The sequence below is a fragment of the Sabethes cyaneus genome, chromosome 3 (assembly GCF_943734655.1).
Source record: "Sabethes cyaneus chromosome 3, idSabCyanKW18_F2, whole genome shotgun sequence".
Classification (NCBI taxonomy): Eukaryota; Metazoa; Arthropoda; class Insecta; order Diptera; family Culicidae; genus Sabethes; species Sabethes cyaneus.
The window spans coordinates 25,995,456-26,012,997 of NC_071355.1; the positions used below are offsets into that span (position 1 = coordinate 25,995,456).

The window sequence follows — 17,542 nt, forward strand, 5'->3', positions numbered from 1 at the left end:
CATCACCTTTCAACGGGCGGGAGTAGATAGATGTTAATTGAATAAAACTGGTGGTAATGAATGTTTAACAAATGGAGCACGCGACTGTAGATCACGGTAGACAACTGGGAGGACACAGTGCATATAAAATCGGCCTCGGGAAATGGTACCACACCCGGCTACGTACAACATGACAGTTGCGTGTGCCCGTGAAAATAGTATTGGTTTACGCTCACCGATACCGAGTGAGCGACCGACCAAGCGACCGACCGACCGGCCGCATGTGTTGATTTAATATTTTAACTTGCTGCACAGCACTCGTGAACTTTCAACGTGAATTGATTTATTGCCGTGTTGGATGGGCGATCACGAAACCTTCACCGATTCCAGGGTACCCGCCCGGGCGCTGATAGACAATGAAAAGTCATGTTTCGTTGTTTATCAACTGCGTTGATCCAAGATTTGGCATTTGAATGGGATTTTTAAATTTAATCAATAAAATTGAACCTGTGGTAGGTCAGAATCTTTTGAACAAGAAATGAAAAATCTATTGATATGTTAAAAAGATATTGTGTTTTACTTGTAACGCTTACGTTGAAGCGATATTATTTCAGTTTCAGATATTTCGATATATTTCAGTTGTTGCGCTTTTTTTTTTTTTCGTTTCACGTGTATATTCAGAATGAACGAAGGTACCAATCTACCAACTATTTGCGAAGAATATTTGTACAGTCTGGCTTGAGTTTTGGAAACAACAATTTTGAAAGCAGATACGGTCGGGTGACATCACTGTTGACTGGTGGATGGTTCATCAAACCAGCTAATTTGGGTATTTTCTTAATCATAGCTGAATGCGTGTGTGGTAGCGAAATTCGTAGAAATTATGAGAAACTTTTTTATTTTTATTTTAATGTGGTTTTAACCAGTTGGTCATTTACCACGCGATTATGAGAAATTACGCAAGTCTCATATGGGTCTCATATGGGTACCCGTGTAATCGACCTTCACGGATTTGAACTAAATTTTGCCAGATTGTTTGTTTTCGGTCAGAAAGTAAAAATCCAAAATTTGGTGCCGATTGGACATTCCCTCGATTGATGGGAGCATTTCCATTTTTAAGGAAAATACCCGTTTTTGTCAAAACCTCTTATTTTCTTTTGCTTAGGGTATTGTCGTTATTGTCGGGCCACTGTTATGGTCGGGCCATCACGATTTTACAGTTTTAGTAACTCATGATATCTATGATACAACCATTGTAAAACTTCTTACTGTGATAGCTAACTTTTCACAATATTGTGAGTTTCAATCGTGTATTCAAAGCACCCGTACTGAATTTAGTGACTAAATCTTACAAAAAAAGTTTTCCAGGCGCAATGAACTTTTCGTCAAGAAATGTTTCATGAAATGCAGTTAACGAGATAAATTTCGAAAATGTATGAAGTGTGTTGTGGTGCACACGAGGACTATAGAAAAATCCCCCCCAGTAAGATGTTTGGGAAGGCTAAGGTGAAATACTAGAAAAGCGCTATTTGTAAAGGTCGGGTCACTTGAGTGGTCATGGTTGGGCCACCATAATTTTAAGCACAGAAGCGCAATAATCGCTAGAGAATGTCAATTACGTAAAATGTGATGAAATAAAGCAAAATTAATACGATAAAAACCAAGATTTTTGTTGTTTTGTATTTTTCATTGTAGTTGTACACTTCGGAAAAGGCGATTGTAGCAATATTGATTTTACAAGATCGCCAAAATTTCGCAAAAATGAAATTGAAAATAGGGTATTTGTACCTATATGAGCCGATGTTCACTTTTCCATTCTTTTCATGTCTCTATATAGAATTTCAATACGTATGTTTTAGATTTTCTGCGGTGGCCCAACCTGTACAACATGGCCCGACTATGACAACATTTTTTGTCTTCACGTAAATGCCTATAACTTTTTTATTTTTCCAGCAATCAGTTCAAAACTTTCCGGAAATATACCTTATTCTTAGAATTCCTAAACGTGGTCCAACCACGACGACATTCCCCTATACCTATCTCTGGAAATATTAGGTTTAGAAAGACACTATTTTCATATTTTTAAAGCAAATTATCCAAGAAATTCGAAAAAAATATTATTTTCAATCACCAGTGCTGCCAAATATTTTTGATCGTAATTTGAAAACTAAATTTACATTTTTCTCTCAATGAAGACAATATTAACTGAAGAATTTCAACTTCATCGTGTTTCGCAGATTTTTTTACATAAGAATTACGCATCGCCCCGTGGTATTCTTTGCCGATCCCAAGATACAGCATTTTAAATCAAGCAATACCCCATTTTTTTATGTAAAACTATAAGCAAAATAACTTTTTTTAAGCAGTGATTCTCTACGCAATGTAAAATTAGTTTGCCACGTCGGGAAAGCATTTATACAATATATAGCAAAGTTTTTCTTTACAGTGTTGCCAGCTTTTCAGTTTTTCGTTTGATTTATAGCACTGGATGAGGAAATGTTACTTCAAAAAGTCGTAAAATATACGTTAGTTGTTTCCCTACTAGCACAGTTGTTATAAACTAGTTGTGGTAACCGATTAATGACTGATTTCAGTCATAAATAGGTTGCAGCAACCAGAAGTGACAAAAGTGTGCTACTTGGGTTGATCATAGCCTTGTAAAATGTTTTTCAGCTCGCTGATAGACATGAGCTTTTACCTTCATTGTTTATTGCGTTTATTGTTGCTAGGAGACTAATATTCCCTTAATTAATGTAACTAATCATGCGGGAAACTGAAAAGCAAAACCTTTTTATATACTGTATAAATGCTTTTCCGATATGCTAAAGTATTTTTACATTGCGTAGAGAATTACTGCATACAAAAAAGTTATTTTGCTCTTACTAGTTTTACAATAAAAATGGGGAATTGCTTGCTTTAAAACGCTATATCTCGGGATCGGCAAAGAATACCTCGGGGCGATGAGTGATTCTTATGTAAAAAAAAATCTGCGGAACACAATGAAGTTGATAGTTTTGAGATAAAATTGTCTTCATTGAGAGAAAAATGTAAATTTATTTTTCAAATTGAGTTTAAAAAGTTTTGGCAGCACTGGTGCTCAAAAATAATATATTTTTCGAATTCCTTGGATGATTTCCTGTGAAAATGTGAAAATAGTTTCTTTCTAAACTTAATATTTCCGGAGATATAAGTTCAAACTAAAAACTAACCCCGTTAGTTTGCAAAGGGAATCGTTCAAACGAACGGGGGTCCACAGTATCTCCTTATTTTAAGCTTTTACTCTCTTATCCACATGCCACAAATACACCTCTCTCTCTCCTCTCTTTTCCTTTCAAACACACACGCACCAACATTAAGGTCAGAGCAAATTTTCCAATTATGTTCACTGTATTTTATTATAGAGCCATTTGACTCATGTTTAGTATTTTTTGCATTTATTTTGAGGGTTATTTGTATCCCTGATGTAGTAATAAGACACCAGATGAACCGCCCAGGTAGCATTTTCATATGTATAAAAAAAAGGTAAAAATCAGCATTACGTACAGATATACATGCTAAATAAGTCGTATTTCATGCGCAAAATTGGCACATCCGTACTATTTTGGAGGCGATATACGTGAATACGAATAATTTTGAGCGTTACGACTATATAAGTATTTATATACGATAATATCCGATTAAGCGCGATGCGCTCCGTACTACTCTACGATTTTGTGCTGAAAATCGTATGTATGTCAGTCATTATCATTATGTACGACAGAAAATCAACTTGATCCCACTTTATCCAGCTTTAGTTACGATTTCGAGTTTGTTAGGAGATATTTACGATAGTTTTCGTACATTGATATACGAGTTGGTGCTAGCTGGGCGTTGCTTTTCAAGAGATGACGCTTTTCTCAAAAATTTTATATTTACCTGCCTAAAAAACAAACCCTAATCTAATTTTATTTGTGGTACAGTCACTCTGTTATGCTTAGTTTATAATATAATCTTTATATAACTATAACCGTGCAGGAGCCGGGAGCTGAATATTTTTTCGACATTTCGATAAACCAAAACAATATTCACCAAGTCTTTGTTCGTTCAAATGTCAAAGGTCATGCCGCCTTTAACGGTAAACACAAACGAAACTGAGATGAGAGAAAGAGTGCTGTTGCCAAGCTAAGTAAATTTTTTGTCGCCCAAAATTGGGTTGGTTTCAATATGTACAATATGCGTTACCAAGCAACGACATCTGATGTAGTCAACAGGAAAAATTGATAGTTTTAAGCATATTCTCACATATGGCGCATGCTGCAATACTAGCGCCAACTTCTGTTTTTTGTTTTCGGGCTTTTTGTTTTTAGAAACTAGAGGCGGTGTCCTATACAGTCTTCAAACTCTGCTTAATGCTATCTATGAACAAACGCCATTCAGCTGGGTCATAGGGTTCTCCAGTAGCCCCTTTACATCCAAACACTAACAAGCATTGCCTTAATTGGTATGACATTTACCGAATTGCTTGTCATGATCTCTATAAATGGACACCTGGACACCTTCATCAAGATTCTCAAGATCAACTTTAAAGCACATAGGGTAACCAACCGAATTTGGACCCCTAGAGGAAGTAATTTTACATTTATTGGAATAAAATATTTATTACCTTCTTTTGTTATGCAATTCATGCACGACTCTTTTTTAGAACAACTTACCTAAATGGCAAAGTGTTGTTGGGTCATCTATTTGTCGATAAAAATGTGCTATAGACATTTTTATTTACTATGTAGTTTTCATTTTTTGGACCCTTTCACTTTATTTTAGACAGTGTCCAAAATGTATTTTGGACACAGCAAATATCAACGAATATATTTTGGACACCCTAAGATTCATTCAACCAGGATGATAGTGCAGACTTGTTGCGGCAGAAAGCCGCATTGTAATCCATCGCAGTTAGCGTCTATTGTCCAGCCGAAGCTAGTCACAAAACGCTATTGTCCGTTCAACTGAACGTGATGCACAAAGGCTATTATTCTGACCATGTAATAAATCTATTTACCGCAAGTGTATAAAAGGCGAATAATAAATAGCAATCAATACAGTGCACTAGCAACCACCGCTGTTGGCGGATGGTTGCCGTAAGATAAATCTAGCGTTTTATTTTAGTGTGAAGACATCCAGTCCCGTTGGTAATCGGCCCCCCTAACGACGATCCGGAACATAGTATTTAAATTCATTTAATATCAGAAATTTATCATGGGATGAGATCGTAAATTTAAAAATAAAGTCAATCACGACTTTATATGGTTTAAATCCGTTTTTTAATTATGCTTTTTTGGAAGACTTTTCAGCAAAATTTGATTACTGTAAATAAAATACCCTCCGTTTATCATGTAACATTACAGTTATCAGTCTTCATGTTTATTGATTATATCGGACGTGAAATTATATATACGATTTAATATAGTCCTCAGGCAGGAGGATATAATATTCAAAATTTAATGTAAGCAAAGTCCAAATTATTGCATTCTTGGTATCGGATTTGTCGAGAAAATCCTATCGAGAAATACTTCCTTCTGCGTCCGATTGAATTACTGGAAACGTTTTCAGGGGAGTTAGAGCTCTAATTTGCAGCTCACTACCAGTCTCGATTTGCGAATCATTTTGTTCATGATACGGTATTTAGTGACAGGCATCCCTTCCGAGCCATTTTCTTCACCCACTCAACAAGCTCAAGTTCGTCAGCATGATCAAGTGCTAGAGCAGTTCTAGGTCTTGACTGGTTTTTGCATTGATTGCTTAGCCGAAACTTGATCGTCGATCTGGGAATACCGAACTGGCGACATGCTGTTTTAATTGCCACACCGTACATGATTTCCTGCAAGCACTCATTAATTCCTCCGAGTGTGCCACTCTACATGAATTACTTATATTTTGCATGATGTATTCCCTGATAAACAAGATATTTTAAATAATAAGTTGTTATAAATATTTTTTTTACTTAAAATGCTTACCAATTCAATCACTAATCGAAGAAATAGCATAGACGGGTACATTCAATTTTGCTTTTCCACTAAATCTTAAAAGGTAAACAAACTGCTTCCAGAAATCAAAATACAGGGGTGTCCAAAATCTGATGGTAAGAAAATTTTCACGATACAATTTGGACACTATTTTTTTGTAGTTTTAAATTAAAATCTTGAGAAGAAACCTTCGAAACCACATAAAATACATTTTCCAGAATAAAACTAACTGATTTCATCAATACAAATTCATTGGATTTATCTATTAAAACCAAATCGAAAATGTGTTGCAAACATCGTTTCCTCTTCACCTACGTCGGATTGTGAGCGGTATATGGCAATACACTTTATGATTGTAAATTTCAGCTAAATACAAGTAATTTAAAGTGATCCAAAAGCATTCAGGCTTAGAAAAGATTCCAAAGAATATACTATATCAAAATAATCGAATTTTGCGCTGCTAGGTAATAATGTGGCTAAGTATGTTGAAAGGGTCCAATTCATGTAGGGGTCCAAATCAAGTTGGTTACCCTACGAAACGCAGTTTGCTATGAAGTAGTGAAATTAACCGGGGTTGTGAAAACATAGTTTCCACAGGCGTAACAGAGTTTCTGTGGATTATTTTTACATTTAAATTCATGCTTGTTCACGCTCATTTTTCTTACTGTTCTTAATATTTTCACAATTCTTACTATTGAATTCAATCACTCACTTTTTTTTGAGTTAGTTGAGGAAATATAAGAAAATACACAATTATTGTATCTTGTATGTGTGTATGAATGAGAGAGAGGGGTATTTGTCGCATGCGGACAAGTAAGAGGGTGTATGCATGAGCGTGATATTCAAATGCGCAAACATTACTGTTTTAGTAAAATGGTCATAACTTCTACAATTTTCTTCCCTGATTTCTTTGTTTTCTATCAGCCTTTAAGACCCACATAAAATGAAATTTTTAAAATGCGTTAATCATGTCTAAAACGACTGATAAAGTTGAAATTATTTCAAAAAATGAGTTCTATTTTGTTTTGTTGAGAACAAATTCTTAAATATCTACAGTACTATTATTCTTACAGAAAAGTGAAGTTCAACTAATCGATAGCAAATTTTCTCCTTTTTAATATGAATGAGAAAACAGAGATTTAAAATTAGTGTACCGAAGCCGGAGAAATTTGCATTTATGTACATGTATTTTCTTTCTTTAAGCAAAATTTCTACTTTAGTGCATAACTCAAAAGCTATCCTACTTTAAGTTTTTCTGACCTCATTTTCGGATTCAGCAGCCAATTTTACATGAAAAATCACCTTCGGCTTACTGAGTTCACGCTTTTTGTTTTATTTTGTTAACTAGTATTATACCGGATTTAATCGCACTTTGCCCCTAGTTCCCACTTTTCACCTATATTTCATAACCTTTGAATCATAGAGGAATGGTGAAACTTTATCTTTACGAGCCTTATATAAGCGTGCGACGCGGCGACTTTTAGCCTCCACCAACACTGGTAATTTTGAGTTTAGACACAAATTGTTGTTCTGTTCTACTTTGTCTAAAGATGTTTGACTGTGCCATTTGTCATCCTGTACCAAGCGCATTTGCTATGAACATCAATTCCGAGTGCTTGGCGGTCGTCTCTTGTCATTGTCATAGCTGTACATAATTTAATCTTTTTCTCGATTGTACTGCTGAACAATATCTTAGTTTTAGTGGATTAAATTATCTATACCCATAAAAATGGATTTCGGTCTGTCTGTCCGTATGTTCCTTTTAGAATCGAAAACTACTGAACGGATCGGCGTGAAAATTTGCATGTAGGGGTTTTTGGGCCAGGGAAGGTTCTCTCGATGGCATAAGACCCCTCCCCCCACTAAGAGGGGAGGCTCCCATACAAATCTATGCCTACCGCCATCCGGGGTGAGATTGTGCCACGGGGGTGAGATTGTGCCAAAAACGAAAAATGTTTATTTGTGAAAATTTATTATATCTATAGAAACTGGTGACCTAAATTCAAAATGATGATGAACATAATATATTTATTCATAACTTAGAATGGAACACAGTTAATATTAGCAAACTATTTAGCCTAAACAAGGTTTCAAAGTTCAAAAATACTCGGAAATAACGCTTGTAAAAAATGTCTCGCATAAACCAACCCAAACAAGAAATCGCATCAACTTGCTATCTTGAAGGTATATAAACTAATCATCTACAATGTATTGAAAGGTTATTATACGTTGGATAAGTTTTGATTACGAAAATAATATTTTTCGAAACTTTGTACTTTTAGAGCTTCATGGGGGTGAGATTGTGCCAAGCCATAATGATCGATCCACTTTGTGGATTTCACATACACAACAAAAATACGTCAGTATACACCAGCACACTCACATTCTTTACTATTGAGCACAATATTTCAACAGATTAGATTGCATCATCTATTTTGGAGCAAACAGCATTATAGGTCTGCTAAATAATTTAAACAAATTTTTACTTTTTCTCTGGAAATTTCAGATACTTTGAATAAACACTCTAATATAAGACGAATATATTATACCATGTATAAACTGCCAGTTTTAAGGAGGGGGGAGGGGGGTGGGATAGGAAACGTGTTCTGCGGCCGCGGGTTCTCGAACGAAGTGCCTCTTGGTTACTTTTGTTAAATGATCAAATAGGTATGCCCCCTTAGGATATACCCTTTCATATATCTCCTCCTGGTTAACCCTAGAAACGCTATTGAATATATAAATGCTGTCCATTGACTACGAACTCATTTTTAGTTATTTCAGACCTCTCCGGGTTATTTTCGTTCATACTTTTTGTATGATGCGTTGTTTTTGGCCGACTCCCTGCCCCTAATAGTTCACTTAGTTCATGGACGGCCCCATGTGAACTACTTTATACTGATATTTATGTGTATTGTTTATAAACATGCTAATGTTCACTGTTTAGGTTTTTAGCCTACCTTTATATTTTTGGCACAATGTCACCCCCTAGAAGGGGTGAGATTGTGGCAAAGTTCATGCACTTCCAGTAAAATTAGGTTTCATTGTAACTAAACCATCTCTACGGTAGTTATTAATTGAACAATTTAGTATACATTGACAGGTTTAAAATCAACTTAGTTCCTAAATTGTGTGTATTCTGAGTTAAAGAACAAAAATATATGCTTTTTTGGCAAAATCTCACCCCGGATGACGGTATAAAAATGGATTTCTGTCTACCTTATGTTCCTTATAGAATCGAAAACTACTGAACCGATCGGAGTGAAAATTTGCATGTAGGGGTTTTTGGTGCCAGGGAAGGTTCTTATGATGGTTAGAGATCCCTCCCCCCACTAAGAGGGGGCTTCCATACAAATGAAATACAAATTTCCTCATAACTCGAGAACTAATCAAGCAAATAGAACCAAATTTGGCATGTGGGTGTTTTTGGAGGCAACCATTTTTTCTATGATGAATTATGACCCCTTACCTTTTTAGGAGGAGGGCTCTCATACAAACGAAATACAAATTTCCTCATAACTCTAGAACTAATAAAGCAAATGGAATCAAATTTAGCATGTGGGTGTTTCTGTAGGCAAGAATATTTTCTATGGTGAATTAGGACCCCTCCCCACTTTAGGAGGGGGTGCTCCCATACAACATTCCTAATAACTCGCGAATTAATCAATCAATTGGAACCAAATTTGACATGTAAGTGGTTTTGGAGGCAAGATTTTTTTCTATGGTGAATTGAGACTCCTCTCCTCTTTAGAAAGCGAGTTATGACCTATCTTCCCTTTAAGAGGGCGGGCTTCCATACAAATTAAGTGCAAATTTCCTCTTATCTCGAGAACTAATCAAGCAAATGGAACCAAATTTGGCATGTGGGGCTTTTAGGGGGCAGAAATTTTTTCTATGATGAATTAAGACCCCTCCCCTGTTTAGGAGGGGGGGGGGCTCCCATACAAATGAAATTCAAATTTACCTATAACTTGAGAACTAATCAAGTAAATGGAACCAAATTTGGCATGTGGGAGATTTTTGAATTTATTTTATGATAGCTAGAGACCTCTCACCCCTGTGGTAGGGGGATATAGACTCTCATACAAGAAAATAGAAATTTTTGCGAAACTCAAAAACTAATCGAACTCGAGAAATTCGAGACTCTTCCATAAACCATTAGTTATTAACAAGACCACAAAAACTATCTATAGTAACACTAGATCATTCAGGACAAGATGTCCGCGAGTGTTGCCGGTGACCCGCCGTCGAAAGCGCCGCCCACTGCGGAGAGGCAACTCCCCGCAGAAATCACTTAGACAGTAGTGACAGGGTTTATTTGTTTTCCTAGGTCTACCTGGGTTTCCTGGAACGAGCGACAGCGAGTAAGGAGAGGATCGCGAAATGGTACTTTCCACAAAAAAGTTTTTCGTGAAATGGTACATTCCGCTTAAGGTTTTTCAAAAATGATATTCGACGAAATGTTGTACAATCATGGCGAATATTACTATCCGCTTTCTGGCTATGCAATAAGGGGACAGGGGAGTTGTTTTCTACTCTACTGTGAGGAAAAATTGCAAATTTGTATATTAAACTACCCATTCCTGGTAACTAATAAGCATTAACATAAGCAGAAAATCAGCGTATCTGGCATTTTATACTGCCCGTTGTTGTAGATTAGCTTTTTGACTGCATAGGTGTTGTAAATTGGCATCTTAAATTGTATTTAAATTCTTCGTGTCGGTAATTAGCTGTAAATTAGCATTGTCAGCACTATAAGAAGGTTATCAGTAACTCAGAACCTCATCAGACATCAGAAACTTGCAAAACTCGAGATTGTGACAAAAATCATCCGAGATTCATGATTTATGTACAACACAGGTTAATTTGTGGCAATACGAAGTTTGTCGGGTCAGCTAGTAATTTATAAATTGACAGGTAAATAGAATATTCGGTGGTAGGTTATTGATTTTAAAATTGATTTTTTATTTTCCATTTATGAAATAAAATATTCTTCTTTTCTGACTCTTATGCATTACTCCCTTAACTAAACGCTAGGTTGATTTACGTGTAATATGTGTATCATGTACATATGTGTGATGTCATAAGTACTAATCATCTAGTAAAATCTGCACCTAGTGATGTATAGTTTAAACGTGCACGGAATAGAATGACTTTTCCTTTATTCATTCGACAAGATTTTGTTGATCATCACTTGATGCCTTTGAAAGTAAAATAGTGTAGGTACTAACTTTACCTTATGACGATTCTGAGCCAACAATTTTGAATAGCTTTTACTGCTCGTGAATACATGACTTAGAACGTAGTACATATTTCATGTAAACCTAATTGGTGTTTGGTATGCTCGATTTATTTTTTTTGCCGCAAGCAAAGCTGTCATTGTGGATTTCGTGTTCAAATGATGACTAGTCAGTTATATTTGGTTAATTCTATATTGTCGGACAAATTGGTTTACCCACCAAAATACACAATGACCTATAAGTGAGGGCAGCTATACACAAGGCCTCGTCTGATTTTGTTGCAAATACAAAAAACGATACACAGTCAAAATTTATGGATGAAACGATGGTAATGGGTCACGTCGACATTGAAGGTTCGATCACTCTGCGGTGGGACATTTCGCATGGGACGAAATTGAAAGTTACCCTAGTGCATGGGGTGGTCAGCGGGCCGCCATTGCTATGTGTTGAAAAACAAAAATCAATAATTCATCAATTATAAACATGTGAATCAGTGCCCGTGCCGACCGGACAGGCCGTATTGATTGTGATACATGGTCCGCTACATCCTGACGGTCGACACATGATGACGTCGCGACGATGCACGGGGGGTGGTGGATAGGACACATAGGAGGGCAAGTCAATAGGTAGTATCTGTTTACTTAGCACCGAATGTCGAACACCGAACGCCGGCGGAGAATTTTTCTTCCACCGATTCGCGTGATAGGGCATCACAGGGTGAAGGCAGGTCACAATTATCATGGAGGAGGCCGTTCAAACTTTTTCAAAGTCGTCCCCCATTAGGGGCTGAGTTGATTCGCGAAAAGTCCCACACTATGTACTTGCACTCGTATGGATAAAAAAGAATTTTATAGTGAGGGTAGACTTGTTCGTGTTGTAATTATCAATAAATAACGAATATCGGTAGCCTATCGAAGCAATTTCCCGCTTTCTTCGCGGCTTAGATCCTGACCTTCACATGATGGGGCTTGCGTGAGGGGCAAGAAATTGTAAAGCTCGACAACCGCTCGGGGATCGATGATCTCGTTGTTGGTCAGAAATTTCTTCATTAGCGTTAGAGCCAACCGCTGGCTGACGGCGGTGAAGCACTGCTGACAGCTGAAAATAGATAATTCATGGCAGAATATAGGCGCCCGGATAATGTCAGGATTCAATACGTACTTGTCGGTTGGAGTGGAATTAGATTCATTGTTCCGCTCTGGCTGGTCATGTTCGTCGTCGTCGGACTGTGTGGCATATGTTCGAAGGAACTGGCTCTCGCCGAGGTGATTGGCGATGGTGGTGAATTGGGTTGCAATTAAAGTTAGAGGGGCTTGTTCGCCCTTTTGCAGGATGTGTTCTATGCTGGAAATGAGTAATGATTTTCCTTCGGAGTAGGTCGTTCCCTTTCCGAATTCATCGATTAATACCAGCGATCTGCTGGTTGCGTTCTGTAGGATATTGGACATTTGAAACAATTCTCCCATAAAGGAAGATTTTCCGCTGAAGACCGACTCCGGGTAGTCCAAGCGGGTGTAGATTGAGTCCAGTAGACCGATGGTAGCCGATTCGGCTGGAACAAAGGATCCAATGTGAGCTAGGTAGCAAGTTAGAGCCAGTTCTTTAAGGTAAATAGTCTTTCCAAGTGGTTCTTCAGATGCCATAATGGTCACATAATTTTGTTCCGTAACTCCTATATCACTATTACTAGGGCGGTAGACTTTGAACTGTTCTACGAGCGGATGCCGTCCAGTTTTGATTCGAATAATTTTTTGCTCAGTAATAACTGGTCGGGTATAATCCAAACTTCCGGCCACAGAAGCAAAAGCCAGCAGAACGTCAAGCTTGGCTGCTAGTTTGAAAACGTTCAACACTTCCGGTATGGCACAATCGATAAAGTCAACTAATTTTTCCTGAAATTTTTGCTCGCGTTCTCTCATGGCTGACAGAAGACTACTAAGACTATGGTTGAGTTCCCGGCAGAGACCATTCTGGAAGTAAACGGTGTCATCCGATTGAAGCAATAAGTTCATCTGGGAGCGTTCGAAAACCGTGGGATCTCGAAGATTTTCCACTGCACTGCTGCTAAACACGAAACCGTAGTTGTCCAGATACGTTACGTATACGTCACTCACGTGAACCGGTAGATTACCGATGTCCAAACGAGAAGAGTCCACTATTGCCGTTTTCGCGTCGTCAAATATGCTGTGCATTCGATCTAATTCCGCATCAAGTCCGCGTTTAACGGTGAATTTGTTTTCCCGTTCACCTCTTTCCAGGTCAATAACTTCGTTTAACGTGAAAAGAAGCTGTTTCAAAATGTTATCTTGATTTGAAACAAATCTCGAGAGTATGTCAATGGGAGTATCCCGCAGTGTTGGATCATTTGCTTCCGAACAAAGCTTGCAAAGCAAATAACTGTACAGAACATTCTTTTTGAATGAGGCCCAGTCCGCATTTTTTGCCGATTTGTTAATGATTTTTCTGTACAACATTTGAACTCTCGTTAGATTACCGATAAAACTTCTCATTTGTCCAACAGTTCTTCCATTTCGGACTTCAACTAGCCACTGTACCGTATTAAGCCGTCGATTTAGCTCGCTCAGGTCTCGTATAGGTTGCTGCAGTACAGCCATCAATTCCTGTTTCCCGATCTTCGACGCGCACCGGTTGAATAAATTGATCAACGAACAGGAGCTCTCTTCCAATTTTTTCTTGAACCCGGAAGGATGCAGCCTAGTGTTGAAAATCTGCAGTGCCTGGTAGGTTAAGTCATCGATCATCAACTGTGATTCGGGTGCCAGAAGGGTTATCTTCATCAAAAGAGGTCCATCATCTTCCTTATTGAGATCCAGCAACTTGAGTAGACAAGCAACCGCGTGGATTAGCAGATCCTGCTTGAAGGGAAGAACACTTTCCAGAAAGAGTTTCCTTTCACATTCCGAAGCCCCAGCTGGCATACCCGGCAAACTGAGTGCAAGTACTCGCTCGTAACTACTCTTAACAGCTTTGGTTCCAAAACTGCATATTCGAGCCTTTTCACAAGGTTCAATTCTGCCTGCTCCAAAATTTAATAAATTAGTCCCCACCGGAAAGTCTAACAACTCGGGAACATCGTTGAGAAACACATTGGAACCGGATACGAGATAAAATAGTGGATTGTACTGTCGGATAAGATTTCTGGTTAAAGCGTACTGAGGTCGGGGTTCTGTGGCCTGCTGAACGGCGCTCAGTTCCAGCAGGTCAACGTCGTAGTAGGCAGCAGCCAGGATTCCTTGATTCCAACAGAGCGAAAGGATTTTGTTCGCATCAGCAGCAGCGGCCGCCGGTTCGTGCATAGTGCACACGCATAAAATTCAATGCCTATAATAGTGAGGTGACCCAGAGGAGGGCCAAACGAGAGTGAGAGAGAGAGAAAAAGAGACGTGCATAATTTATGAGCTCTAGACATGACAAACAGGTTCCCGCGATGGGGGGAGTTACAACAAATACGCGACGAAACTAAGTCATTTAGGTAAATTGGTAGGCGCGTGCATTTACTCGTTCGTTCCGAGCTGACCGTGAACTTCAAGGATTTTCCAGCTGAATGGTCGGCTGTGTTACTGTGACTTGTTGCGCATTTTTTTTTTTCGCGCTTGTTTCAAGATTGCTGTGAACAGAATCGATTTACCGCACTCGTCATGCAATTTCGCTCGAGTTACAATAAAGTCTTTTGAGTCGTACCTAAGAGGGTTTCATCGACAGGCTAGTTCTAAAGTAGCGAGATAAATATCTATTGGAATTTACATTGTGGACAACCGAAGTCGAACGGCACGTGTGGCGTGACAACTTTCAGATCACCACTAGACTATAGGCAATCGTCGGACTGTATCCGTGTCTGATCCCGTAAACAAAATGAATCTGCGCAAAGTGCATGTCGCGCGCACGCGACGCGAGGGAGATCATGAAATTATTCCTTCGTTGACCTCGTCGGCGCGACTGCTGCTGGGCTGGCTGGCTGGATTACGACAGAAGGCAAAACGTTCACTTTACTGAGTTCGTGTGACATTCAGACATGGCATCTAATATGCTCAACTGGCGTTATATAATAATTGTAATGCGCGACTGAGATGTGATTTTTGATGATTCACTGTGTACAATTTTTCATACACATATTTAGCATGAATCATGTGGTTCGCGAAAAAATGTTTTCCTTGTACGAGAAAGTAATCTATGATGTAATGTTAAAACACATGTATGTTGTAATATAGTAATTAAGGGGAAATGGGGGGCTGCTTAAATAAAAATATTTAAATTAACACAGCTTACATTACATCGTTTATTGCTCCTCTTGAAAAGCACTTATGAGGAATTACTACATACATCAAATCTGTCATAACTAATTTAGTTGGGAGTTTGGCAGGCATTAAAAAATTTACTAACTATTCAAAGACAGAGTTATTTGAGTTTCATTAGGTACTGGATAACACAACACAGCCTGGTGCTGCAGCCTGTGGTTTTACTAGAGGATTGTTCACAGTTATTGCACAGTTTGTGCTGAACCACCACCTATTCATATTCTTTGTTAATAGACGGCTCCAGCAATATCCAAAACGGCAAAGACCAAGGTTAGACTTATGGTACACAAACACAAATTGAGAACGCTGAATTGGAGGCATTGATTCATGAGGATCCATGTCAATTGCAAGAAGAGCTTATTTCGGCATTAGGAATTACCCGTCGAATCATTCATTTCCGAGCGACGGAATGTGTGGAGAATGAGTTAAATAAAAGCGAGGAGCTACTGCCAAAAGGCAAAAATGGAGGGTTTTCGTTATTACGTCCGGGACGGACGATGAGAAATTGATGCATTAACGGCATCGGCATAGAACTCAATTGCTGCGGTTGAGCCGAGTGTTGCGCGAAAAGCAGCCAAAGTACCAGCGGAAGTACGAAAAAGTGATTTTACAGCATGAAAATGATCGGTCTCACGTGGCCAACCCGAATGAAAACTTGCTGGAAAACACTCAAATGGGAATTCTAACCCCATTCATCATATTCCCAAGTGAACGGTAGCCCTGGAACAACAGTACTGGAGCACTATAATTCGTTCGGCGCCATATTCCATTTTCGTATTGTTTGCAGAACTTTACACTCAGAAACCTCTAGTACTAGTCGATTAGTTTCCTTTGGTGTCCCTGATTCATGTCTGTAAAGGTTCACCGGGAGGCTTAGTGTTCTGTATAGTGCCAGTTTTGTGTGAATTTGAAAACTACGAGACTTTAGCTGGCTACGTAATTCATAGAAAATCCGATTCGCAGCTGCAGTTCGTTGTTTTACTTCACGCTATCCTGATGCATGATTTCAACCCACCCAGCGTTGCACGAATCAACTTCCTTTGGATAGCTTTGTTCCAGCATTATCTGTCACAACTCATTTCGTTTGACTGAATCGTACGCTGCTTGAAAGTCCACAAACAGATGGTGACCCTGCAGGTGGTCTCTCGGAACTTGTCTAGTAACTGACGCAAGCTAAACATCTGATCCGTTGTGAAGCGACTCTCACGAAAACCAGTTTGGTACTCGCAAAGGAAGGACGCCGCTAACGGTCTCAGTCTACAGAACAGGATCCGGGAAAAATTGATCAATGTAATGTCTTCCGCGCAGATCCTGACAATGATCAATGATGGAAAAAAACAAAGCCTGGGTGCTAATTCCGTTATCGAAATTTGACCTTCTGTTTTTATACGACAGACTTCGCAACCGGCTGTTAGAATACAGGACAGTGCGGGAACAGTGCTACGATCCTATTGACTCTTACAGCCCCTCCCAGCCGAGATTCGAACATACGACGACTGGCTTTATTAGACCAGCGTCTTACCTCAAGGCCAACTGGGAGGCACTAATGATGGACAATGGTGGATTATTTCGTACAGCTGCTCGTTCCCCGCTTATAGAAGTTCAGCTTTTTTTCCAACAGCCTTACCGGTTTTCTGATTGCCTTTTTAACCTCCTTCGGTGTTGGTGGCTCCAGAGCTAGGCCATCACTCACCACAAAACTTTTCCGGTTACAGCTGACATCCGTGTTTAGGGGGGCATAGTACTTTTTCAATTTAAAAAAATCGAAATTTTTTTTATTGATTATTTCGAAAGATTAACATTTTGACCATATGTGTTTCAAGTCATTTCGATGAATTCCAAAAATTAACAAAGTTACAGCTATTTGTACCGCGCATGTCTGGAGCGATTACACAGCGAATAAAAACTTCAACGTCGTTTTTCTCGAAACCAGGTTTTGAAAGTCGGTACCATAAATATCTCAAGAACGGCTCAAGCAATTCTCATGATTCTTTTTCTGTTCCAAAGCCAA

At 38.7% G+C, this 17,542-nt stretch overlaps 2 protein-coding genes across 2 annotated transcripts in view; both read right to left on the reverse strand.

Moving 5' to 3' along the window:
• LOC128744287 (phospholipid-transporting ATPase ID) overlaps positions 1–17,542 on the reverse strand; it is a 133,219-nt gene that overhangs the window by 108,196 nt on the left and 7,481 nt on the right. The window lies entirely within an intron of this gene.
• LOC128739404 (mutS protein homolog 5-like) lies at positions 12,124–14,532 on the reverse strand. Its single transcript, XM_053834888.1, has 2 exons — positions 12,377–14,532; positions 12,124–12,313 (listed from the first exon to the last, which is right to left on the reverse strand). Exons 1-2 carry the CDS (start codon positions 14,530–14,532, stop codon positions 12,124–12,126), a joined length of 2,346 nt encoding a protein of 781 aa, XP_053690863.1.

Bases quoted from the DNA above. Each gene is read 5' to 3' on its own strand.
- LOC128739404 (XM_053834888.1), bottom strand. From the start codon at position 14,532: ATGCACGAACCGGCGGCCGCTGCTGCTGATGCGAACAAAATCCTTTCG. The intron at 12,314-12,376 runs GTACGTATTGAA...ATCTATTTTCAG, and splicing joins AATTCCACTCCAACCGACAA to CTGTCAGCAGTGCTTCACCG.